Source organism: Ambystoma mexicanum, chromosome 7q, assembly GCF_040938575.1.
Source record: "Ambystoma mexicanum isolate Mex_15411 chromosome 7q, UKY_AmexF1_1, whole genome shotgun sequence".
In the NCBI taxonomy this organism is placed as follows: domain Eukaryota; kingdom Metazoa; phylum Chordata; class Amphibia; order Caudata; family Ambystomatidae; genus Ambystoma; species Ambystoma mexicanum.
This window is the reverse complement of record NC_090941.1, coordinates 1,031,449,365-1,031,475,810: the sequence shown is the minus strand read 5'-3', so window position 1 is coordinate 1,031,475,810 and position 26,446 is coordinate 1,031,449,365. Positions and strand designations below refer to the sequence as shown.

At 50.7% G+C, this 26,446-nt stretch overlaps 1 protein-coding gene across 1 annotated transcript in view; it reads right to left on the bottom strand.

The window, feature by feature from the left end:
* The window catches only part of LOC138528565 (erythroblast NAD(P)(+)--arginine ADP-ribosyltransferase-like), a 175,549-nt gene that overhangs the window by 107,321 nt on the left and 41,782 nt on the right, over positions 1-26,446 (bottom strand). Inside the window, exon 2 of the mRNA XM_069640335.1 lies at positions 8,195-8,266. Coding sequence (XP_069496436.1) covers positions 8,195-8,266 — 72 coding nt within the window. The remainder of the gene's footprint in view (positions 1-8,194; positions 8,267-26,446) is intronic.

Below are 26,446 nucleotides of genomic sequence, written 5' to 3'. Positions count from 1 at the left end.
CTGCAAAATAAAAAGACAGTTAGAGCGCATCGTGAAGCAGGCAACAAGCGCTTACTTACGTGCTTCCAGGCGCTTCTATTCATCACACGGGCTCCATCTTCAACTCACTTCAGCCCGTCATCCACCATCGCCGGAACCCTGCAAAACAAGAGACATCATTACTAAAGACTTTAAAGACATTAGAAGTACTCGAAACTTACCGTTCGTGCAGTAAACGACGGACAGCAGTCCTCTGAAGTCAAGAGGCCTGCTCCCCTTATCCAGTGAAGAAACTGGTTACAGCACCCTGCCCCGAGGCAGATGGAGAGCACGGCGTTCACTTACCTAAGACATCTTACCCTTCGAGTCAGACATACAGTGCACAGAGGTCCAGCCCAAATAGCCAGCCGTGTGGTACACATCACCTTTGAAGATACGGTATACGCCCAGTCAAGACCGGCGCCTCTACGGGAATCAGGTGAGCGTTACAGAACGCAAAGCCTACCACAAAACTCCCGTCCAGGCGCTATGGAAACCTCGGATACCGACCAACTAGCCCAGTTACTTGGGGAACTAAGGGCAGAAGTGCATGCAGCCCGTCAGGAAACGAACGCTCTAAGAAGGGAACTGATTATTTCCAAGGAGCGAACAGGTGATCTCGCTAGACAATTGCTACAGTCACAAGCCGGACAGACCCCGTTACCCGCATCTGGGGGAAATCTTCCTTCTACATCCTCTATGAATCCAGTGCAGATCAACCTACCTGGGAATGTACCTCTGGCTCCGCCCGAACGATTTTCTGGTGACCCAAAGAGGTTTGCAGTATTTATCAATCAGTGCCGGTTGCATTTCTTATGCCGGCCAGCAGCCTTTCCAACTGATCAAGCTAAAGTAGCTTTCGTGCTTTCGTACCTTAGTGGCAATGCGGCAGACTGGTCGATCCCTTTAGTAAATCAAGATGATCCGGTCCTCCATGATTTTCAAGCTTTTCAGCTCAGTATGGAAAAACTGTTCGCAAGACATTCACAGGGGCAGGCCTTGGACAATGAGCTTCTTTCGTTGCGACAAGGTAATCAAGACCTTTTGGCTTATATTGCGTCTTTCAACAGACTGATAGTGGAAACTCAATGGTCTGAGGACAAAAGGATTACGCTGTTTTATAGAGGTCTACGTGGAGAGCTCAAAGATGTGTTAGCCCAAGTAGTGAATCCCCCACAAGATTGTTCGGACTATATAGACTTAGTCGTTCAAATAGATCACAGACTGCAGAACAGGAAGGCCGATCGTTCCAAGTTTGATGCTCGAGTATTTTCCAAACCGCCAACTCCTTCCAAAGGAGTAGACTCCGGGGAACCCATGCAAATAGGGGGTCTGAAAGGTCCTCTAACACAAAAGGAGCGGGAAAGGAGAAAACAGTTGCAATTATGCCTCTATTGCGGAAACTCAGGGCACTTTCTTCGAGACTGTCCGGTGAAACCTGCCAAGAAGGCAGTAGGAGCTGCAGTTACCAAAGTTACAAACTCTGAGCAGGGAAACGACCTCGCCCGACAAGAATAGAGGTCCTCTTGCCGAGCTTGAAAACCAGTTCCGTGACCTCGCATTTCGTGATACCTATGGTCCTCATTAGCCCTGATAATCCGGATCGATTACATGCAATTGAAGCTTACGTCGACAGCGGTGCCATCGGCAATTATGTGGATCATGAAATGGTTTTGAGGATGAATCTAACTCTTTGTCCTAAGGCTGTAAAGGACGTCATTACTACGGTGGATGGTACGGAGATAGCCTCCGGGCCAGTAACGCATACCACTCAAGAAGTGACGCTAGTAAGTCAAGATGGACACCATGAGAAGATCGTGTTTGATGTGATCAAGGCCCCTCAGTTTCAGATTATTCTAGGAATACCTTGGTTAGAGAAACACAATCCTCTGATCGATTGGCGAGCAAGAACGGTCCAGTTTCCAGAATGTGTCTCTACTTGTCACCCTCCACCTGGTGTTGCACTGGCAGCAATTTCTTCAGAGACTCCCCAGTTACCTCCCGAATACCTAGAATACCAAGATGTGTTCCGGAAGGATCAGGCTAACTCTCTACCTCCTCATAGGTCTTATGACTGCCAGATAGACCTGATACCTGGATCTACTCCTCCTTGTAGTAGAATTTATGCCCTCACCGAGCCTGAGAACCTTCACCTTCGACAATACCTGGATCAATACCTGGCAAATGGGTTTATTCGTCCTTCCAAGTCCCCTGCTTCTTCAGCTTTGTTCTTCGTTCCAAAAAAGGAAGGAGACCTTAGAACTTGTATAGATTATCGCTCCCTGAACCAGATCACCGTTAAGAATAGATATCCGTTACCTTTGATCCCTGAACTCCTGGACCAAGTCAGAAAAGCATGCATATATACAAAGCTGGATCTTAGAGGAGCTTACCACTTGGTACGAGTAAAAGAGGGCGATGAATGGAAGACGGCCTTCCGCACCAAGTATGGGCTATTTGAATATCAGGTCATGCCCTTCGGACTTTGCAAAGCCCCGGCCGCCTTTCAATATTTTATGAACGATGTCCTCAGAGAGCTCATAGATGTGTGTGTTGTTGTTTACATTGACGACATCCTCGTTTATTCTTCATCGGAATCTGAACATCGGAAACACGTGAAAATGGTCCTCGAAAGATTGCGTCAACACAAACTTTTCGCTAAGTTGGAAAAATGTGTTTTCAACGTGACTGAAGTTGAATTCTTGGGATTCATATTATCACCTGGCGGAGTGCGTATGGATTCAAAGAAGGTCGATGCAGTTCTCAAATGGCCATCACCATCCTCCGTAAAAGGTGTGCAAAGCATGTTAGGCTTCGCTAACTTTTACCGCAGGTTTATCCCCGAATTCTCTCGAATAGTCCAGCCCATCACTGCCTTGTTAAAGAAAAACAAACGTTTTGAATGGTCTACCGAGGCGGAACAAGCTTTCCAGGATTTAAAGACTAAATTTATCTCTGCACCAATCTTAAAACACCCTCGCCCCGAACTCCCCTACATCGTGGAATTTGATGCTTCAAGCCTTGCCATGGGGGCAGTTCTATCACAAAAGGACCCGATAACCAATCAGTTGCATCCCGTGGCATTTTGGTCCCGCAAATTCTCGCCTCCTGAAATCAATTACACGATTACTGACAAGGAACTTCTGGCTATCAAGTCTGCCTTTAAGGCTTGGCGGCATTATCTGCTGGGGGCCCGAAACAGCGTGACTGTGATTACGGATCACCGAAACCTGCAATATTTGAAAACCGCAAAAGCCCAATCCTCTAGACAACTCCGTTGGGCATTATTCTTTGCCGAGTTTGACTTCATAATTACCTATCGACCTGGTACAAAAAACGGTAAAGCTGATGCCCTTTCTCGGATGGGAGTGGAAGAACACTTGATCAACCCTAAACCTGTACCAATCATTCCCGAACAAAGAATTCTGGGTGTAATCGCCACACAATCCATAGAGGAAGTTAAGGATAAAGCCAGGCAACTTGTAACTCCAGCAGACATACAGAATTGGCATCTGCAGGGAAAGGACTTTGCAGTAAAGGACAACTTATTGTATTTCCAAGAACGATTATACCTACCCAGCACAGATTTACAGAAAAAAGTAATCTCTTGTTATCACGATTCTTTAATGGAAGGACATCCCGGTATAGCCAAGACCTCAGAAAAGATCAAGCGCTACTTCTGGTGGCCGTCTTGGAAAAAAGATATCAGAGACTTTATAATGTCCTGTGGAGTATGCGCCCAAAACAAGAGTCAAAAGGAAAGACCAGCAGGCCTCTTACGCCCTATTGACATCCCACCTCGCCCTTGGCATACGCTTTCTATGGACTTCATCACCGATCTACCTCCATGCTCCGGATGCAATACGATTCTAGTAATCGTGGACTTATTCTCCAAGATGGCGCATTTCATTCCGCTCAAAGGCTTGCCAACAGCAGCAACTCTGGCCCGAGAGTTTCTCGAAAACATCGTCCGACTGCACGGTTTTCCTTCGGTTCTAATTTCGGATCGAGGTAGTCAATTTATTTCTCATTTTTGGCGAAGTTGCTGTCGGTCGGCTCAAATTGAAGTGAGACTATCGACCAGTCACCACCCTCAGACCGACGGACAAACCGAGAGGACCAATCAAACTCTGGAACAGTATTTACGCTGCATGCTGCAACAAACTGAAAAAACTTGGAAAGACATCCTTTGGATAGCCGAATATGCCTACAATAACTCTGTCCATTCGGGAACTGGGAAAACCCCGTTTTTTCTTTTGTACGGCAGTCACCCTCGAACCTCGGAGTTGGATCCTCTCCAAGATCTTGAAACACCAGCAGTAGACTACCTGCATTCTACAATCACCCAAGCCTTTAAGGAAGCAGTTTCTCACCTTCAAAGGGCTAAAGAACAATACAAGAAAGGAGCAGATCAACATCGGAAGGAAGCCCCTCAATATCAATTAGGGGATCAAGTCTGGTTATCCACCAAATATCTACCTCTAAAAGGGCCACGCACATTCAACCCAAGATACCTTGGTCCCTATTCCATCACTACCATAGTAAACCCAGTAGCGGTCAAGTTGGACTTACCCCCGCACATGAAGATACATCCGGTCTTCCGGTCTTCCACGTCTCTCTATTAAAACCCGTGCAACCTCAAACCCGACTAACTAAATCTCCAAAACCTATCCTAGTTGATGGAGAACTCGAGTTTGAAGTCAAAAGCATTCTGGACTCCAAGATCTCCAAATCTAAACTATTTTACCTAATTGACTGGAAAGGCTACGGCCCCCAAGAGAGATCCTGGGAACCTGCTGAATATGTCCATGCTCCTCGCCTAATCAAAAGATTTCACCGAACATTTCCTGACAAGCCAAAACCCCTGGAGAAGCCCGGTTTGGGAGGGGCCTTGAGGGGGGGTACTGTCATGATCTCTGCTTCCAAAAGGTCAGGGTTTTCCCAACTCCCTTGGAAGCAGATCCATAACCCAGGTTCCGAGTGCCAACCAGTCCCAATTGGGACCTTTTGGACCCAGTCCTGGCGCCAGTGGCACCAGGCTCATAAATATGCCCAGTCCCAGCGCTGGAAGCGCCGGGCTCATAATGCTTGGGTGGACTTACCTGCAGCAGACCATGCTGCTTACTTGCCTGCCAGTTGAGCCTCTGATCCTCTTCTGTTTGGAACTACTTTTCCTGTTGGGTGGGGCAGGAGCCACTCCCTAGGTTCACAACACTGGAACTCTTCTGGAAAGCAGGAACTCTTTTCTTACCTAGGCGTGGCTGTGGAAGGAGGCCACTAAGCACTACAGGAGGCTATTTAAACCACACCCGATGGATGAATCTTGCTTTGCGTTATTCTGCATCCTCTGCAGCAGAACGCTCATCGTGTCTTCTACATCTGATCCTGGGCCTAAGGAAAAAGGCTTAACATCCTGAATCCAGTCTTCAGCAACACCTATAAAGACAAGAAAGAACAGGTTAGCATTACGGTCTTCAGTGACAGCTCTTCACTAACCTGGTCCATCGGCTGTCACCAACGCCTCGCGCTGCATTCCGACATCTGCAAGACAAAGGCTTACCTACTCTTCGTGCGCTCCGGAGGTCTTCACACTGCATTCCGGCATCTGAAAGACAAAAGCTTACCAACTCTTCGCACGCTCCGGAGGCCTTCGGCGCTGCATCCCGCATCTGAAAGACAAAACAAGGTGCGTTTAAAGACATTGGGGAACTTTATTACTCACGTGCCATTACTCCTTTCCACATCTAACCCAGTGGGTATTCCGGCACCCTGCAGCCGCTCCGAACTTGTACCTGCAAAATAAAAAGACAGTTAGAGCGCATCGTGAAGCAGGCAACAAGCGCTTACTTACGTGCTTCCAGGCGCTTCTATTCATCACACGGGCTCCATCTTCAACTCACTTCAGCCCGTCATCCACCATCGCCGGAACCCTGCAAAACAAGAGACATCATTACTAAAGACTTTAAAGACATTAGAAGTACTCGAAACTTACCGTTCGTGCAGTAAACGATGGACAGCAGTCCTCTGAAGTCAAGAGGCCTGCTCCCCTTATCCAGTGAAGAAACTGGTTACAGCACCCTGCCCCGAGGCAGATGGAGAGCACGGCGTTCACTTACCTAAGACATCTTACCCTTCGAGTCAGACATACAGTGCACAGAGGTCCAGCCCAAAGAGCCAGCCGTGTGGTACACATCACCTTTGAAGATACGGTATACGCCCAGTCAAGACCGGCGCCTCTACGGGAATCAGGTGAGCGTTACAGAGGCTCACTGTCTGCAGAGCCCTGGTTCTCTCTAGGTTGGACTACTGCAACAGTCTCTTCCTCAACCTCCCTCCTTCTGCCCTGCGCCCTCTGCAACTCATCCAGAACAGAACTGCAAGACTTATCCTTGGCCTCAAGCCCTGGGACTGCATCTCTCAGGCGCTGAAATCCCTTCACTGGCTCCCCGTGGCTGTAAGGATCAAATTCAAGACCCTCTGCATTGTCCACAAGGCTCTCTGGGGCCGGAGACCTACTTACCTTCAATGTTTCCTACCTAAATACTGTCCCTTTCGTGTCCTCACTCATCTACCTCCAATCTTCTGCGAGTGATCAGGTTCTCCAAGCAGAGAGTTGGAGGGAGATCACTTTCCTCGGAAGGCGCCTCCTTCTGGAACAACCTCCCTGCCACCCTCTGTCTTGAGCCTGATATTTTTAAGTTCCGGAAGCTCCTCAAAACCTTCCTCTTCTCCTCTTCCTTCTCTCTCACCTTACCCTGCTAATTTAGCCCTCTACTCCTCCTTCTCTCCCTCCTTCCCATTCAGCTTACTGACTGACTGGCCGTCTGGTGTACCTCAGAGTCTCACAGGTCCCAGGTACCCCTGACAGTCCTATGCACTTTCCTCAGGGTCCTGCACCCCTCCCTTCAATGCACTTGTGATAAATCCTTGAGAGCTTCTCTCACTGCACTTCACCAGTCTCTACCGACTGGGCGCACTTGGTCCCCTGCCCTCCCTTGCCCTGCCCGCACTTGCACAATCTGTATACAGCCTTGCCTGAAGATCATTCTGTCTGTTCTCCCTTGTCTTCACCGCTTAATGTGCACTTGAAAACAGCACAGAATCGCCATAAGGCCTATTTGCTGTATCTAAACTGTTAAATTTATCATAGTCACTTAATCTGCCTGTACAGACAGTTATCGTCTCAGAAATTCAAGGACTCTGAGCCACTGTTGTTTTTTCCCTGTGTACCCACCCTCCTTGAGCGCATTGAAACACTTGCCTGTGCATACGCGCTTTATAAATAAACATTACCATACCATACCAAGGCTGACTGTTTGTCAAGATGTCGCTCATGTTTTGATGGTTGCCCTTATTTGATCTAACAATGGGATTCAATAGTCCCATGGAAATTGGAACACCGATCCATGCTGCGGTTCATGACTCGTTGGCTTTGAGTAATTTTAATGCTTGAGTTTAGTTTAGCTTTTAGGGACATTTTCTTCGTGCTATCCCTATTAGGCAAGCGGCACATCACAGGGGGACTAGGCACAGCAGAGAATCAGGATTAGTTATTTCTTCCTGAGGGACAGGAGAAGCTTAGCATTGGGTTCTCAAATAGATAATACACATATTGTCCAACCTTCAGAGTTTAATCATTACCTGCAGGCAGCAGCTATGTGTATGCAATGCATGAGGGGTTTTCAGGAGTGTTCTGGTGTCCCAGGGATGCTCATATCAGCTCTCAAGTGAAGAAACAGAACCCAACCACAGACCTGATCCCTGAAACAAACTCAGTCTCTACACAGCTGTAGTCCAAATCCTTGCACCCCACATTTCACGCATCCCGAGACCCAATCACAGCTGCATGAATCCTGCAGGATGGTGGGATGCATCACTGCTTCTGGAGATTGGTGTAACCAACACAGGCCAACAGCAAGTTAGAAGGACATGTTATAGTGAGTTAGGTTCATGATGTTCTCAAAAACACACTTCTTCACCCCAGGGCAAAAAATGCACGCCTGTGACAAGAGTTCTCTTCTCACACTCCAGACAATATCTCATTACAGTTCCACAGACACCCACAATCAAACAAATGTCAAATTCCTCTCCCAAGATTGCCCATTCATCAATGATTAATTGAACTGGTCACACTTTGAGAACGAAGAGAGGGAACCCCACAGGGCTTCGAGGTTACCTGAGGGATTGCCGCCAATATCACAGTAACAAAGAGAAGACGGATCAGAGTTGATGGCCACATTTTCACTACCTGTTTCAAATAAAGAGAATAATTATTTGTGCACTGACATAAATCATGCACAGAAAGCCCATCAAATGTAACAATACTTTGATGCAATACGCTATCTTATAGATTTCAAAAGCATGAACGTTGGCAGTTATCTCTCTTGAGATGGGACCTCAGATGACCAGGGTTGATTATACAACTTCCTATGTATCCTATTATTTTTAGTTCAATCATTTTAATCACATATGCTTACATACCCATGAATCCCCTTACGACTAAATTAATACACACGATTGATATAAGATAATTTTAAGCAGATCACAATGTGGCTATGATAATCTAGAAGGTACTGTACTTGAGAGCAACTCCAAACCCTGATGGACCAAGATGCGGCCTAGATATATACATGCGCAGCACTGTCCATCACTTGGCCTGCACATGCATGGCCTGTCCACAACGCACATCGGTGCACCAACACGAAAGCACTAAGGTGCACCTCAAAGCATGATCATTGGTGGATTAGATGTTTGAACACCTGCCTTGAGAAGCAAACATATATGAGTGCTGGGTTCGGTCCTCCTCACCGATACTTTTTTATTTCTAGATTTTTAAAGAACCGTGTACGCGTAGCGCTACAGCCATGATCACGTCATAGATGGCATGACATCACATGCAGCTGACGTCACCAACTGTAATTCTGCCAATTTTCGGCAGAATTATTGTTACCGCTGTATGTTGATGGAATTTCCCAATGGAAATTCCGCTGGCAGAATTACCGCCAAATGGAAAGTCGTCATGACGCGAGCGGGAAGTATGGGAAAATCATGTCAGAGGCAAAGGCAAGGGAAAGGTGCCTGAAATGCAGCAACACAAGCAGAAGTTCACTGAGCAGGAGCACAGTGTGCTTGTGGAGCAGGTGGTGGCCCAAGCAGAGGAGCTGTCTGGGTCACAAAACATCACAGCAGCAAAAGAACGCCATCTGGGCCAAAATCAGGGACAAGGTGGTAGGCACAGGACATGTCCCATGGGACAGTGAGGACATGTGGAAGAGGTAGGACAACCTCAATGTCCAAGGCAGTACCCTGATCTCCAACCAGTGTCTGAATGCAGCAGCCACTGGTGGAGGAACAGTTTCCCCACTGCAGCTGATCCCCTGAGAAGAGACGGTGAACAGCAACCTCCAAACGGCAGGCCTGGAGGCTGTGGGTTCAGCAGAGGTCAGAGCCAGGGAGACCCCCATTGGGTACATGAGCGAATAATGGGCCCATTGTACGATAACCCTAATAGCATGTTGACATACGCATACTTCCATGCATCCAGCTGTGAGTAACCCAGACAATGCACAAGTCATCAATGTGATACCACAGACCAGTACTTCATGAGTCAAGGTGTGAACTCCCTTAAATACTCCCCATGTAGAATGAAGAGGCCATGATGCAGGACACATACAACTACCATGGAACAGCAAGTATCATGGACAGTCACACAATCGCATGTCACATCGCCATCCCCTCTTGCATACCGGGCACCCATGTACAGACACATCAGACAAACTGCTGCCCCACACGTAACGTATGGCCGTAAATCAACATCACTAGAGATGTAGCTCAAACTTACAACTAGTGACAAAAAAGACAAAGGACATGTCGCACACATGAAGGGGAGTGCACACAAGACACCCAAAACACCCCTGTCTAAAGGCACTGCTTCTGCCACCACTGAGGGCACTGGCACATCTGCCATGATCGTGCCACCAACACCGGCCATGATGGGGGCTGCAGGACCTCCCACCACTGACCCAACTTCCACCACTGCGGAGCAGTCAGTGGACCAACCACCCACCTAAGTGGCAGCAGCATGCAGGCACAGAACCAGGCAGCTGCACCCGCGGACACTGCGCCACTGGAGTCTGCCACCACTGCCTCAACCTCTGCAGCTTCTCCTTCAAAGTAGATGTCTTCTGATTCTTACCCCCTGCCCAGCATATCAACCATGCATTCCTCCCCCTCCACCTTGTCATCTCGCTGTGCCCTCTGTTACCTGTAAATGGTTTCCCAAGGTCAGGATGACAAGGAGCAAGTAGGCGGAGGCATATGGCATCGAGGGAAGGCACCCCCATCCCTCTCCATGGCCAGTGCAGGAGCACACACTGAATGCCATCCGGCAGAGGCTCACCCAGATCAAGCAGCGGCAGGAGTCAATGCAGCAGATATCCCAGGAACAACTGTCACACTCCCAGGCAATGTGTTTTGCGGACTGGTTGCCTCCAGACAGGTGGCCACTTCCCTTGAGCGTCTGTGTTGGCGTGCAGCAGAATCCAGTGCCAGCAACACCCTAATGAGTCAGGGGGTTAGGGAGTTGGCTGAGTAAACGTCGGCCTCACATGAGACAATGGCCAGGGCCAGCACCCTTAAAATTCACCACCTCCGGTGCAGTGAACCTGCTAGTTATACGTCAACTACCCCTACTGAGGGATCAGTGGCAAATACATCATCAAGGAAATCCCAGCGCTTCACATGTTGTGCAACCACTCCTACCAGACAGACAGGAGACCACAGGGTGTGGGGAGGGGGATGGTGTTGTGGATGAGGGTGTAGGGAGGGAGATGGTGATGTTGATGAGGGTGTTGGGAGGGTCATATTGTTGAGGATTAGGTGCACAGTTGAACAATAAATCACCTTGAAATACATCTAGTTAAATTTACTGTGACATGTGCTTTCAGAAATAGTTGTCAATGATGTCCTGTCAGACAATACGCCCTTCTCCCAATTCTTCAAGTCTAATGTGAGGTACCCTGTCGTCACTTGCATCTTCTTCACCATCTGAGTCCGGCGTGACATGTCCTTATCTGGAGGCAGGGGTATATTCTGGTATATGCACATGTTGTGCAGCGCAGCGCAAGTGACAACAACCTTCCCCACTTTTTCAGGAGTGTGCATTAGTGCCCCACCTGACTGGGGTTGCACCTGTACCTTCCATTGATTAGTTCTAACGTGCATTCTATGCATGTCCTGGTCTTTCTGTGTGCCTCATTGCAGGCTGTCTCCCACAGTGTACCAGGGTTCCTCACCTGCGTCAACAACCACGGTAGCAGTGGAGAGCCTGGGTCACCTATAGTAGGTAATGAGAAGAGTGTTTGGCATTACAATGTTGCTTCTGCGTACTAATGTTATTCACTATTGTCCTTGTGACCTTTGTATGCCGAAATGTGTGTAGGGCTCACTTCCTGAAGTGCAGTGGGGTGGGGTGGAGGGGTTGTAGTGGCTGTGTGTGGGCAGATGCAGGAGTATGATATGATATGGCATTTATAACGCGTCTGTAGACAAGTGTTTCTAGGCGACACAAGACAAGGGAGGGAAGACAGTAGGAAGACATGACAAACGATCCTACTAGGTCTTGTGTCGTTTGGATCATGCAAGTGCGACAACGCGAGTTGCAAGGTTTGAGAGCGGGGGAAAGTGCAGAGGAGACAGAAAGGAGAAGTGCATACAGTGCAGCAACTCTTAGTAAGTGCAGCTAGGGCAGCACGACTCTGGGTAAGTGCAAGAAGCAGGGGGGCTGTAGGAGTTACAGTTACAGCCTCTAAGTGCTTGGTAGTCCCGGATGCAATGCAGGGAAGACTGGTCATGGAGGGTCCTGGTACCCAGTGAACTCGGGCAGTACCAAGCACCCAGTTGGCGTAGCAGAACAGGTATGTTAGCAAGGAAGTGAGAGAGAGAATGCAGAGGAGAAAAGGAAGGTCTTGAGCTGCTTCTGGAACTTTAGGTGGTCTGGCTTAAGTCTGAGAGGGACAGGGAGGCCATTCAAGAGGGAAGCACCTGCAGAGGAGAGAGGTCTACACCCCACTCTCTTCTTGGAGAAGTGTCTGACCCTCAGAGAGTTGGAGGTAGTTGAGCGAAGGGATCTAGATGAGAGGTATTTCGGGAGAGAGAGTTGGATGTAGTGCGGGCCGTGGCCCCAGAAAGTCTTGTGGATGATGCAGAAGGTATTGAACTTGATCCTTGCAGCCACCAGGAGCCAGTGGAGAGATTTCAGTCCTGGAGGGATACGGTCCCTGGGCTTGAGGCCAATGATAAGTCTTGGAGTCCTGTTCTGGATTAGTTGCAGACGGAAAAGTGTAGAGGTTGGCAGATTGAGAAAGAGGCTGTTGTAGTAGCCCAGCCTGGATAGAACCAGGGCTCTGGTGATGGTGAGATTCTGGGGGAAAGTGAGAAAAGGTAGACTACCTCTGAAGAGGTGCAGCTGGAAGTGGGCCTTCTTGACAAGGACTGTGATGTGAGGAGAGAAGGAGAGAGTGGAGTCGAAGATGACACCAAGGTTTTCTGCCTCACACAAAGGTGACGGTATAGGGCTCAAGGAGGGCGACCAGAGTGAGAGCGGGAAAGCGGGAGCAGGGTCCCAATGAGAAGGATCTCCGTTTTACAGGCATTAAGGCAGAGATCGTTGGAGGTGCACCAGTCCTGAATCGTGGATAGACAGTCAGGAATGAGCAAGGGAGGAGAGGAGGCTGAGGGAAGCCAGAAGAAGAGCTGAGTGTCATACGTATAACACTGACAGTTAGAGGAGAAGGTGAAGATCAAGTGGGCCAAAGAGGCCAGATAGACATTGAAGAGCCAGGGTCAGAAGATAGAGCTCTGTGGGACACCACAAGTGGAGAGAGTGTTGGTGGAGAGAAAGGACACAAATTGGACTTGGAAGGGACGGTCCAGGAGAAAGGAGGCCAGCCACGCCAGGGCCTAATCCATTATCCCCAGGTTCTCACAGAGTTGATTGACCTGGGTGGCGTGATTGACCATGTCGAAAGCAGTCGACAGTTCAAGGAGGATGAGGACAGAGGGAGAGCTGGAGTCAATATTAGAAAGCAGATCTTCAACGGGTGTTCAGGAGAGCAGTTTCCGTGCATCTGTCTTCTCTGAAGCCAGACTGATGGTCATGGAGACAACCCAAAGATTCAGTGTAGAGAATAAGCTGGGAGATGGCCAGCTTTTCCAGGGGTTTTCCCAGGAAAGGAGTGATAGAAATCGGGAGATAGTTTGCCCGACAGGTAGGATTGGCATAAGGCTTTTTTAGGAGGGGGTGTACAAGGGAGTGCGAGTGTGGCAATGTGGTCCTTATTAGTTCTGGAAGAGCAGGGGAGCACCTGTTTAGACGACACTTTCATAGATCAGACTTGTCTAAAACATCACCAGGAGTTGTCAGTGAGAAGGAGGAAAAGGAGGAAAGGGAGAGGTGACCAACAGGGGCCTGAGTGAGCTAAAGGGAGAGGAAGAGGAGAGTGAGGACAAGATGTCCTGAGTTTTAGTGGTGAAATGAGAAGCCAGAGCCGTACAGAGGGCCTGGGAGGGAACAGGAGAGGTGGAGACTGCAGTAGGATTGGCCAGCTCCTTGCAGATTTTAAGGAGTTTGGCCATGTTGTTAGAGGGCTTGGATATGGATTCTCTTTTTGGAGAGGACAGAGAGTCTGTATTGCCTTTGGAGCAGGCGGCAGGCGGTAGGTCAGTTTGTCAGAGGATGCGTCTGAAGCCCTCCACTTCCTCTCAGCCACCCTGCATTTGCGTTTCACGGCGGTGAGTTCACAGTCATACCAAGACTTGCACCTGGAGGTAGGCTTCAGACGGATTCTCATGACAGGGACAAAGATGTCCAGGGTGTTGGAGATAGAAAGATGCAGTTTGGAAAGGGCTGTGTCAGAGTGTGAGTCAGCCGAAGGAGTATGAGTAGCAGAGAAGGTAGAGGCCAAGGCATCTACTGACACATGCTTCATGGGCAGAATGGCTGAGAAGGAAGGTGGCAGTGCTGGGGTAGGCTTTGCCTGAAGGACACAAAGTTTCAGGTGAGAGGAGAGCAGAAAGTGATCAGTCTAAGAGAGAGCAGTGGTGAGAGGGTTAGAGAGGGGGATGTCTGACGAGATGAGAACATTCAGGGTGTGTCAGGCAGAGTGAGTTGGACCAGAGGGAAGAATGGAAAGGGAGAGAGAGTCGCAGATGTTGAAGAAGAGCCCAGAGGAGGGACTAAAAGCATCCAGGTGGATGTTGAGATCGCTGAGGAGAAGTTGAGGGGTAGAGGCAAGGAGAGAGGAGCAGAGGTCAGCCCACTCTGAGAGGAAGAGGGCGACCTGGCCAAGTGGCCTGAAGATGGTGGCCACAGTCAGAGAGAGGCCAGGAGAGATAGAGAGCCTGCAAACAAGGCATTCAAAGGAGGAGTAGACCTGCATGAGAATGGCAGATGCAGGGACCCACTCTGGAAATATCAGGGCCATTCCACCTCCGGGTCAGTTGATTCTGGGCCCAGAGAGGATCTTGCAGCCCTCAGGGAGGAGAGTGACAAAACATAGCTGGCCATGAACCATATCTCGGTGAAAGAGAGGACATCAAGATCAAGGTCTTCTAGCAAGTGGCAGATGCCAGAGGAGTGTTTGACAGCAGATCAAGAATTGAAAGTAGCGATGTGGAGGAGGTTGCCACATTTGAAAGGCTTCTGGGGAGGGGTACCAGAGTGAGGAACGCTCAGCTGAAGCAGTGGAGGGGCACGAGAGTGGGTGAAGGCAGTAGCAGGAAGTGGCATAGGGGTCAGGCAAAAGGATGTGGGTGCCAGGGAGGCAGCGGAGGAAGAGCATGGCGGAGAAGCCAGAGAGGTGTTACAAGTAGCAGGAGAAGGGAGGTCGTTGATAAGACGCAGGAGACTACTATCAAGAAGGAGGTGGTTGGCCTGTTCCATGGTAGTGCCATTCAGATAGACATTGATGATGGTCTTGGAGGAATGGAAGGAGGCCACAATAACCTCCCACCAGGTGTCACCATTATTGGAAGAAAGAAGAGAGAACAGAGACCATATGAGGAGTCCATAGATCAGGAGAGGGAACAACAAAGAGGACTGACTTCTTTCCTCTCTGACCGACCCTCCAGGTCCAGCCTGGGTCCTTCCTCTCCACTATCTTTTTTTCTTCCTGTGGTGTCCCCCAGGGGTCTAACCTCTCTCCCTGGCTGTTCAGCCAATACCTGGCACTCGTTGCCCACCGCATCACCGCTCTCTGCCCCAACTTTCAATGCTATGCGGATGACACCCAGCTCATTTTCAGGCTACCCTCTGCCTCCTCCTCTCCTTCCCTCATCTCTGACTGTCTGTCTGCTATCCAGGAGTGGTGTGCCACCAATGACCTCTGCCTTAATGCCAGTAAGACTGAGATTCCCCTCATCGGCACACCCGCTTTCTCCTTTCCTGTTGCTCTCTGGCTAGCCTCTCTTGGTCCTCTTCCTGCTCCCACCTGCAAGGCCAAAAACCTTGGGGTCATCTTCGACTCCACACTCTCCTTCTCTCCTCACACTACCAGCTGCACCTCCTCAGAGGTATTCTGCCTTTCTTCCCCTTCCCCCAGAAGCTCACTGTTTCCAGAGCTCTGGTTCTCTCTAGGCTGGACTATTGCAACAGCCTCTTTCTAAATCTGCCTGCTTTTACTCTCCGCCCTCTGCAACTCATCCAGAACAGGAGTGCAAGACTTGTCCTTGGCCTCAAGCCCAGGGATCATATCTCTTCAGGACTGCAATCTCTACACTGGCTCCCAGTGGCTGCGAGGATTAAGTTAAAAACCCTCTGCATGGAGGCCACCAGGGGGCGCGCAGGTGATGGCTGCCTGAGCGTTGCTCTCCCGCCGTACGTGGCCAGTTGATGGGGATTGAGCCCCCCCCGGACCCCCCCCACGGCAACACAGTGCGGGATTGGCAACCGGACCCCCCCCTGCAGCCCCCGCCCGAAAGAGCGGACTCCGGGGACTACGAGGAGCCGGAGAATGGACTTCGCGGTCCGAGACGAGGTAACGCCGAGGGGGCCTGGCGACTCCCTCGGCTGCGGTATCACAGGCGACAGGACGAGCTCTCCCTCCGGAGGGTGAGGCCCGCTCGGAGAGCCCTCAGCCCGTCCCGCGGGAGGACGCGAGGACCAGGGACACAGGTCCCGAGCGGGACAAGGACGCGGGTGACCACCCCCCCGGGCAGACTCGAGCGCGGACGGGGAAGCCGCGGACGGCCCCCCCGCAGTGGCGGAACTCGGGCGAGTGCTCCGCCAACTCCCGCGGTGTGGAGTACGGGAGGCGCCGTGACAAGGGCGGACCCCGCTGCCCAGTGGAAGCCCAAAGCTGCCCGCCCAGGGCCAACACAGCACGGCAGGGCCGGAGACGCAGCGAGGCCCGGGGAAAACCCCTCCCCCCAGTGAAGTGCCCTCTGGTCCCCCCGAGGCCTGGAACCGAGGGAAAGACAGACGACGGCGACGAGGCTCGAGGACCCGGAGGGCTTCTGACAACGGCCCTCCCCTCCCCCCCCTGGATCCAGAGGTACAACGCCGCCACGCCGACGGAACCATCTGATGCTCACCCCTGGTAGGTGGAGGCCCCTGCTCTAACTCGCAGGGCGTGTGCCCGCCAACAGCCCCCCAGGAGCCAACAGAACTAGGAAACGGACCCAGGTGTGAGGCCCCCACCTGGCCCTCATGGGGCGTGTGCCCGCCTGAAGGTCCCCTTCAACCGCTCAGGCCCACCTGAGGGCCCGATTCCGGCCCCCACTGCTGGTAGACAACGAAACAGGTGCGTGGAATGCCTGTATGAACTGGCGGGAGGCCTTGCAATCTTTTCGCTACAAAGGGGTTAGAAACAATAGCGAGAACCCCACAATCCACGGGGCCATGGCCCACCCGGAAACCCCAACGCATTCCGCCACGGCCATGGAGAAGGGATTTGCATCCATACTCCAGGAGATCCGGGATATGCGATCAGACATCGCGCAAAAGCTGGAAAAAATGGACAACAGGGTGGATAAGGTGGAGCACAGGCTCCTGCGGGTGGAGACCGACCAGTCGACCTCAGCCATGCAGGAAGTGCAAACGGAAATGCGACTGGCTGCCTTGGAAAAGAGGGACGAGGAAAGGGCCAGACAAATGGATGACTACGAAAATAGGGAAAGGAGGAACAACCTTAAATTTTTTGGGGTTCCGGAAGTGGAGGGGGAAACGGAGAGAGACCTAATCCGTGTGGTACGAGATATAATCACCCTTCTCTTTGCCAAAGAAATGACCACGGAATTGACATTCGACCGTGTGCACAGAGCGGGCGGCAGAGCGGGAAACCCCCGATCGATCCTTGCGCGATTCCACTACTATACAGACAAGGCTAAGGTCCTGGAGGAGGCAAGGAAAGCAGGGGTGATTTCTTATAACGGTACAGAGATCTCGATATTCCAAGACCTCTCAGCCTACACCCTGGCGAAGCGGAGAATGTGCCGCCCCCTCACGCAATTAATGAAGGATAAAGGAGTGCGCTACAGGTGGGGGTACCCATTTTCCCTGACCTTTGAATACATGGGCCAACGGACGTCGCTAATCACGGAAGAGGATATAAGAGGGGCCATTCAGGACTACGTGACTGAACCTACCACCAGAAGAGGCCCGGTGGGCCCGGCGAGATTGGGGGAGGGGTCTTCAGACCGTCCTGGGCCCAGGAGGAGGAAAACCGGCTCGAGGAAATACAGGAAGCTCAACACCCCTCCGGCTGCGAGGGAGGGGGAGCGCAACGACACAGATGACTGAGAACAGGGGCGACTGGCCCACTGGAGATTCAGCGCAACAATGGTCCGGTTGAATAAATATTTCCCCAGGACAGCAAGTAAGGTGGGGGCGAAGGTGGGGGAAAAATGGGGGGGGGGCTCACAACAATGAGCTTAGCTCAGCGTGCCCGGCCGGGTAGGGCAGACTGGTGGTCCGGCCTAATGCCAGGAATGGCGGAACTAAATGGCTGGACGCCGGGTAAGGGTAGGGGGGGACGAAGTTACCAGAGGGTTGTTGGTGGGGGAAGGGGTTTGGGGAAAAGTTGAGGGAATGTCCGAATAATGTCCGACCAGTGCGACTACGGGAGCAAATAATGAACAGTGATGTTAAGCAGGTGTCCAACAGCATTGATGACTTAGATTATGGCTGACTGCCAACCGGCCCTGGGGGTGGGCACCCTGAACGTGCGGGGCTTGAACACACCTACCAAGAGGTCCCTGGTTTGTCGTGAATTCAGGAGGACGAAGCTGGACCTGCTGTTCTTACAAGAGACACATTGGGCGAGAGGGAAGGAACCCAAAATGAGAGGGGGAGGTATAGGGGAGGTCTTCCATGCATCCCATAAGGGGAAGAAAAGAGGGGTGGCTATCCTGGTCGCCAGGGGACTCCGCTTCACTAATGAGGCTACCATGCAGGACCCCGAGGGTCGCTTTCTATTGGTGAGGGGCACCCTACAAGGAGCCCCCCTAACACTGGCAGTGGTGTATGGTCCGAATGATGGCCAGGCCCAGTTCTGGGAAGAGGTAAAGGAGAAGCTTAAATTATTCGTAAGGGGCACGTTAGTGGTGGGAGGAGATTTTAACATGGTGATGGTCCCATCCATGGACAGGAAGAGGGTGGGCCCTCAGAACCCCAGACCCGCGGAGGAATCCACGGCGCGAACCTTCCGGAGAGTGAATGAGGAGCTGGGCCTGGTAGACTCAATCCCGTCCCCCAGAGCAGGTGTCCCCTCTTTTACGTACTACTCGGCCATCCATGCCTCGTTCTCGAGGATAGACTATATCTTGGTGGATGAAACCCTTCGCCCGTATGTTACGGGCTATAGGGTCGATCCTGTACCCTGGTCCGACCATGATATGGTAAGGGTGACAATATCGGGGCAATGGTGTGAAGAGCGCAGGGGCCGTTGGAGATGCAACGATGCTCTACTGAAGAACGAGGCTCATGCCCAGGAGATTGCAGACGCCATAACAGAATTTTTTGTGTTAAACGACAATGGGGAAGTGGGCACGCACACGCTCTGGGATGCTTTCAACGCGACTCTTCGAGGTATCCTCATCCAAAAAGGTGCAAGGGTAAAAAGGGAGAGGGAGGCCCAGGAGAGGACCCTGCGGGAAAAAATTGCCCATCTCCAACCGAGGGGTTCCCCAGACCGGGTCCCGGACCGCGATCGAGTGGCCGCACTGGAGGATTACAGGCTCCAGTTGAAAGACTTACTTATCCACAAAACGGAGAGAAGTCTTCAGATGGTAAAGCAAAAGTATTACGAGAAAGGGGACAAAGCGGACAGGATCTTGGCATGGAAGTTGAGGGAAGTCCAGAGGAGCAGAATGGTGAGGGAAGTGAGGGACGCTCATGGAACTTTGGGTTGCGAGTCCTCCCATATCGGAGGGGCCTTTCGCCAATATTATAAGACCCTGTACTCATCGGAATACGACGAGGGAAATGCACCGATAGAGGATTTTTTGAGCTCCGTCCGGCTCCCCGCTCTGTCCAGGGAGATGTCCGAGGGGCTGGAAGGGCCATTGACCGAAGATGAGGTGGACAAGGCCATAGGTGGGATGAAAGCGGGTACCTCCCCCGGGGACGATGGGTTTTCTGTCTATTTTTACAAAAAATTCCGATCTTCCTTAATCCCATACTTGGTGAGGGTTTTCAACTCGGTGCTAGAGGGGGGAGCCCTCCCCGACACCATGATGGGGGCTATCATTGCGGTATTACCTAAGGAGGGGAGGGACCCCACAGAATGTGCCTCCTACCGCCCCATATCTCTGCTTAACACTGACGTTAAGATACTGGCCAAGGTGGTGGGGAGGCGGATAGAGGGAGTACTGCCGAAACTAGTCCATGGGGACCAGGTGGGGTTCATCAGTGGGAGACAGGGCTCGGATAACATACGCAAGACCATAGATCTATTCCACTTTGCGCAACAGTCGGAGCTTAACGCAAGTGTCCTCTCTCTGGACTCAGAGAAGGCGTTTGACAGAGTCGAGTGGCGGTACATGGATCTCCTCCTGAGGAAGATGGGTTTTGGGGCTCACATTATGAGCTGGGTAACGGCCCTTTACAGAGCTCCCATGGCAAGGGTCCAAGTGAATGGGGAGTTGACCGATGCTTTCCCCCTCTCCCGAGGGACAAGACAGGGGTGCCCTCTCTCCCCTCTGATATACGTCCTCACGATAGAAGCCCTGGCTATAGCCATCAGGGCGCACCCAGGAATTAAGGGGATTAGCAGGGGGGAGGTGGAATTTAAACTCTCCTTGTTCGCAGACGACATTCTGGTCTACCTGGTAGACCCTAGCTCCTCGCTCCCCCCCCTACTGGACCTGATAACTGAATTTGGACGCTTCTCGGGCCTGAAGATCAATGCCTCGAAATCGGTCCTGCTCCCTATGAGACTCCGGGACCCGGGGCTAGACCCCCTGGATAGACTTCACGGGATTGCAATGGGGAAGGCTGAAATTCGATACCTGGGGGTTCTCCTCACACGGGACTTAACTAAACTGGCCACCGCGAACTATGACCCCATAATAGAAGGGATCACATCAGACTTGAGGAGGTGGGGAGGGATGATCCTCTCTTGGTATGGCAGGATGATGGCAGTTAAAATGAATGTACTGCCACGGCTCCTATATCTTTTCACGGCACTTCCAACCAATGTCCCACAGCAGACTTTCAGGGTGTTACAGAACTCCACCCGGGACTTCATATGGCAGGGGAAAACCCCGAGGACCAGGAGGACTACGCTGACGCTGCCCAGGGAGGAGGGAGGGTTTGGACTGCCGGACTTCTGCCTATATTTTCGGGCTGCTCAGCTACGGGTCCTCCTGGAACACATGAAGGAGGGAATGGGGACGTACTGGTCGTATCTGGAGGATATGGATACCCACCCCCTGAAGGTTCGCGACCTCCTGTGGGCCCCACGGAGAATAATCCCGAGTCACTTGAAAGCCCACCCGACCTTGGGAGTCCTCTGGGACATTTGGAAGGAGGGCCCTCAGACGGCGCACCTCACTACATGGCCATCCCCGATGTCTTCCCTCTGGGGACATCCCCTTAACCTGGGTAGCAAAGGGTTCAGGTTCTCCCAAGTCTGGTCGGACAAAGGATTGGAATCGGCGGGACAGCTGTTCAGGGAGGGTGAATTCCTGCCCTACGAAGAACTGAGAGACGCACTCGGCCAGGGATCCCTGTCCATCTTTGAGTACCTCCGTTTGAAGGGCATACTATGTGATCAATCGTGGGGCTCCAGTCTGAGTAGACAGCTAACTCCCTTTGAAAAGCTTATAGATGCACCGACCTCGAGGAAAGGGGCGGTTTCTAGCATGTATAAAATTCTCAATACGTACGACCTCCAGGCAAGGAGAACCTTTCGCAAGTTCTGGGAGGAGCTGGCGGGAGAGGAGATTTCGGAGGACTCCTGGTCCAGAATATTCAAAATCGCCTTCCATGGGAACCTCTTCACAGCCGATATGGAACACAATTTCAAGGTGCTGCAAGGGTGGCATAGGGACCCAGTGAAACTGTCTAAGATGTTTTCGGGGGTGTCCCCATTGTGCCCGAGGGGGTGTGGGCAAGCAGGCTCCAGGAGCCATATGTGGTGGCACTGTCCAAAGGCACAGGTGTACTGGGGGTTGGTGAGGGGCTGGATGGCGGAAGTGATAGAGGAACTCTTACCTCTCAATCCTCTGACGATGCTGTTGGGCCTCCCCCCAGAGGAAATAGAAGTTCACCGGTACCCGAGGATGTGGGAGACAATGTTGCGGGCGGGCAGAGTAGCCCTTGCACAAAAATGGAAAAGCCCGGAGCCCCCCTCCAAGGAAGAGTGGATGAAAAAGGTTAAAAACATGTTTATAATGGATAAACTGACTGCCATGGTGAACAATGACACCAGCGCTTTCTTTACAAACTGGTATGGAATACAACAATCCTGGGGATGGGAGGTCCATTGAACCTTCCGGTGAGAGAACTCGGACCCAATGGGGCGATCCAAGCGGAGAGCAGTACCTCAGTGGACGGGGATGCCCAGCACCCGGGGCGAGACGGCTCCAGGCCTAACGGCGTTAAGGGCACCAGCTGCATCACATTTGGAGGGAGAACACGCTGCGAGTCTCCCGGCACAACAGACTTGGTTTGGACACAGGACAGGGGGGGTGGGCACAAGTTGGGGTGGTGAGGGTGCGGGGTGGGGGGGACATGGGGAAACTGTTCTTTCTGTAAACCTGAATAAAAATTGATGTTTTAAAAAAAAAAAAAACCCTCTGCATCGTCCACAAGGCCTTCTGGGGTCTGGGGCCTCAATACCTTCAACTCGCTCTTCCTAAAATCTTCCTTCTTGAGCTCTTCGCTCATCTGCCTCCAACTCCCTCAGGGTCAGTCGCTTCTCCAAGAAACAAGTTGGTGGTAGATCTCTTTCCGCAGTGGGTGCCTCCCTCTGGAACAGCCTCTCTGCCTCCCTTAAACTTGAGGAGGACCATCTCCGGTTCCGGAAGCACCTCAAAACCTTTCACTTTGCTTCTGCTTTCTCTCCCCCTCTCCTCTGCTGACCTCATGGCTGAAACCGGTACTGCACTGGCTACCTGGACATCCTCTGATCCAGGGCCCAGGTCCCTCCAGCGTCACACACCCGCACTGCCCACCTGGCAACCCCCGCACTTGGGGATTGTTCTGTATCCCTACAGTCACCCTACCAGACCTCGATAGCTGATGTCCGCACTTACCCATGCACTTGCCACATGCTGGTCGGTATTTTTTACTATTGTTATTATCTATTCCCATGTACTGCACTTTCCCTTCCTCCCTTCCCTCGCACTTGCGCGATCTGAATGACACCTGGCCTAGTAGGATCGTTGTCTGTCCCCTTTGTTCCCCTCCCTTGCCTCGTCGCACCTTGAAACACCTGTGTATATGCGCATTATAAATGCCATATCATATCATATCACACCATATCATGTCAGTGAGAGTCTGTCTGGAGGAAGCGCTGATGTGGGTATTAGCGATAGGGAGGCCTGGGTTGGAGACCAGGATGTCCCTATTGAACATTTTCCTTCCAGACTTAGTGAGAGGGATAGGAAAGGAGATCGATTAGCAGGTGGAGAAGATGGGAGTATGCAGTAGGTTCTGAGGTGTCTCTGTGCCCAGCGTTAGTTGGGTTTAGGGCCAAGGCATACTGACCAACACATGGAATATGGTTCATGAGACATGGCGTATCCTCACCTGTGATTTCATGCCTATCTCCATGTGTGCCTCTGTTCTGCATCATGATCATATGCCATACTTACCAAAGAGCCAGGTCCTCTGTTCTCGGTGTGAGACCATATATGCAGGGAGGGTGCCATTCCTCAGCACTATGGAATCATGTGTGGAACCTGGGAATCATGCACAGCAGTGGCTGATGGTCAGATCTACATCACAGGTCATCTGGATGTTCATGGAATGGTGCTGTTTATGATTCCTGTATGCATGCTTGACCGCCTGGAGGGGTACCAAACCCAGTTGTGTACAGTCAAATGCTGCGGCGACATTAGGGAAATGGGGGATGGCATAGAATCTTGACTTTGCTGCATGCACCCGGGTCTGGGTGGTATGCAGCGAGATGTGTCCATGGGCATGCCTCATGAGTGTGCCCAACACTTGCGCCAGCACTTTTGAGAATGTTGGCTGGGACATGCCATGCAGCATCCCCACAGTTTGCTGGAATGTGCCTGTGTCACAGAAGTGGAGGACAGACACCAGTTTATGCCGTGGTGGGATTGCCATTCTGATGTGTATGGTGCTCCGGAGAACTGCCTCTATGTGGGTCAGCAGCTATCCAATGGTGTTCCTGTCCAAGCGATACAGTGAGACCAATTGGACATCAGTCAGAACCCAGGGGGACAGATGGACACGTGGTATGGGCGGCCTCAGCAACAAATGTCTGCTCCGTCTTTGTGCACCCCGTCTCCTTCCATTTGATTGCCCTGCATGCTGCTGGTGCTCAATGAACAGCAGAAGGTTGTGGATGTCATAATTCACTTCTGGTTGTGGCTGCATGCTGATTTCAAGTGTGTTTGGGGAGGGTGCAGGCCTTAAATACACTTTAGGAGGCTTATTATTGGCACTTGAGTTTGATTCCAATCACCTTGGGTGGAGGTAACAGCACTGGAATTTTGGCAGAATTATGGCCAATTTGGGGTGGTATTGCAGCAGTAATTGCACTTGTAATTAGGCAGAATTAACATTTGTGTTTCTGGCAGTAATTCTGCTGGCGGTAATTTCCTTATCATACGCAGACTTTACCAATTCATGGTTAGGGCTCTTTCGCATGATGTATGTGAACATGACACATTAATATGAATTACTATGAATACAGGTAGTTCACTTTAATATGTTTACTAGAGTTGATGTGTGGCCTGCATCTTTATCAGATAGGGATTTTGAGAATCCTGCATGCATCAATATTTATGAGTTTATTGAGTTATGCTGCGCTATGCTCGTAATTTCAACAAATGCCCTAATACCGCCTGGATACCAGCAAGCGGTAATACCGTTAATGGCGCCTGATCTTCTGGTAATACCCGAAGATTACATGCATCAGCAAGTGCCAATAGAACTCCATGGGGGGACTGCCGATATTGCCGGCAACAGTAATACCGGTGCAAGTAATACCTGCTGTTTTTTGCCAGTGGGGTGCATGACTTACTCCAGCTCTCGGCTAGAGGTAAATCAGGCCACCCCACCGGCAAACTTGTAATTTCCCGGTCCGGAAACCTGTCGGTAAACGGAATTACCAGCACATTAATTCCAGACTGGCAAACTAATAATGAGGTCCAATGTTTTCAGTTAATTTTAGTTTTACAGCACACGCACACATACTTCTATTAGTTAGCAATTTTGCATTGCTCGTAGCTTTTCCATTTTATGTACCTTATACGTATTCCTTATTTACATTTTTCTCACTCGCATGTTGTCAACCGCATGTGATGACATGCCATCTATGATGTCATCAAGTCTGTAGCGTTACACACACACGGTTCTACTAATATAAACACAGTTCTACAGGTAACAGTGCGTTTTAGTTTCCATTCACATCTGAACCCTTTCTGGTTGAACTATCCATAATTTGAGTATTTTGGTTATGCTATAATGGTTTGGTTACCAACCAGGACATATGTGTTCACATGTTACCGCACCTTTCCTTCCATTTCTATGGACGCCCAAACTTTTTGCTTTTATTTTTTATTCTGTTCTGCTCTATTTTGCAGTCCAGTGAAGCCTTAAGCTTCACTACACTGGCGTTTGCTCATTTGTCATGGGGAAACTGTCCTTCAGACTGTCAGTACTGGGAAACATTGTTTCCCTTAGTCATGTTACTTTGTTACTACTTGTTTTAACTTTTATTATTGTACAATGCATTTTACAATGCAGTACAGTGGGGTACACTTTTTGTTTTGCCCTAGACTAACACCCAGAGGAATTTTGGTTACTCTAGGTATGCCTAAGCAACAAGCTGGTGGCAGCAGTTACTTTTGCCTATTTTGTGGTGTCATTTACATTAGCCTTACAGCGTTTACCGCATTTGGCTAGTAACTGTGGCTAGTTTCCAGACATGCATTGCCACATAGGAAAACGCGAGCTAAGACCCCAAGAAAAGTGTGTTTGCATTAACATGCTGTGAAAAAGGCCCTAGAAAAACAGAGACATTCCCCAAAAGTGAAAAAGGAATGGTGAAGAGTTCAAGGCGGGGGTGAATTGGAAGATATGTGCAGTTTCTGAACTGGAATCAAGTGCTGGGGGCACGATCCTAAAAGCCTGGGTATTGGAGTGATCCTGTACATGGTTAAAATAATACTGTGAACTGTTGAAAATCTCTAGTACCTAGAAGTAGGGAGAGTTGTTGAATTGTTGGGGAAGGGAACCCCGTTGTGAAATGCTACTGAACTGCTCAGTGTCAAGACTGAAGGGGAAGGAAACCCCGGAAGAAACCAGAGCAAGAGAGAATCTTGTGACCCCTTTAAGTTGTGAAATGTGAATTGTGAGTTTCCTGAAAGAAGGTAACAAAGAGGGCTTCAGGAGCAAGCGAGCTCTTGGTAACCTGAAAGAACTTTGATTGGAACTATTGAATTTGAAGAACCTTTGTGAAACCACTTGTACCCTTTTTAAGTCTACGGAACTTTTTAAAAACCTGAGTATCCAAAGCTTGGGGAAGTGGGCTTTGGGACAGCTCCATTACCAGCAGAAAGAGCAACACAACTCTCTTACTCTGTACTGTACTGTTTTCCCTGCTCACCAAGTTGTACCAACGCCGCGATACGTATGGGTTTGGGCAATGTTGATAAATGCAATAAAATAAATAAAGCTCATTAAATGAGTGCAAACTTCGGCTGGGTGATACATTTGATGTAAATATGTTCT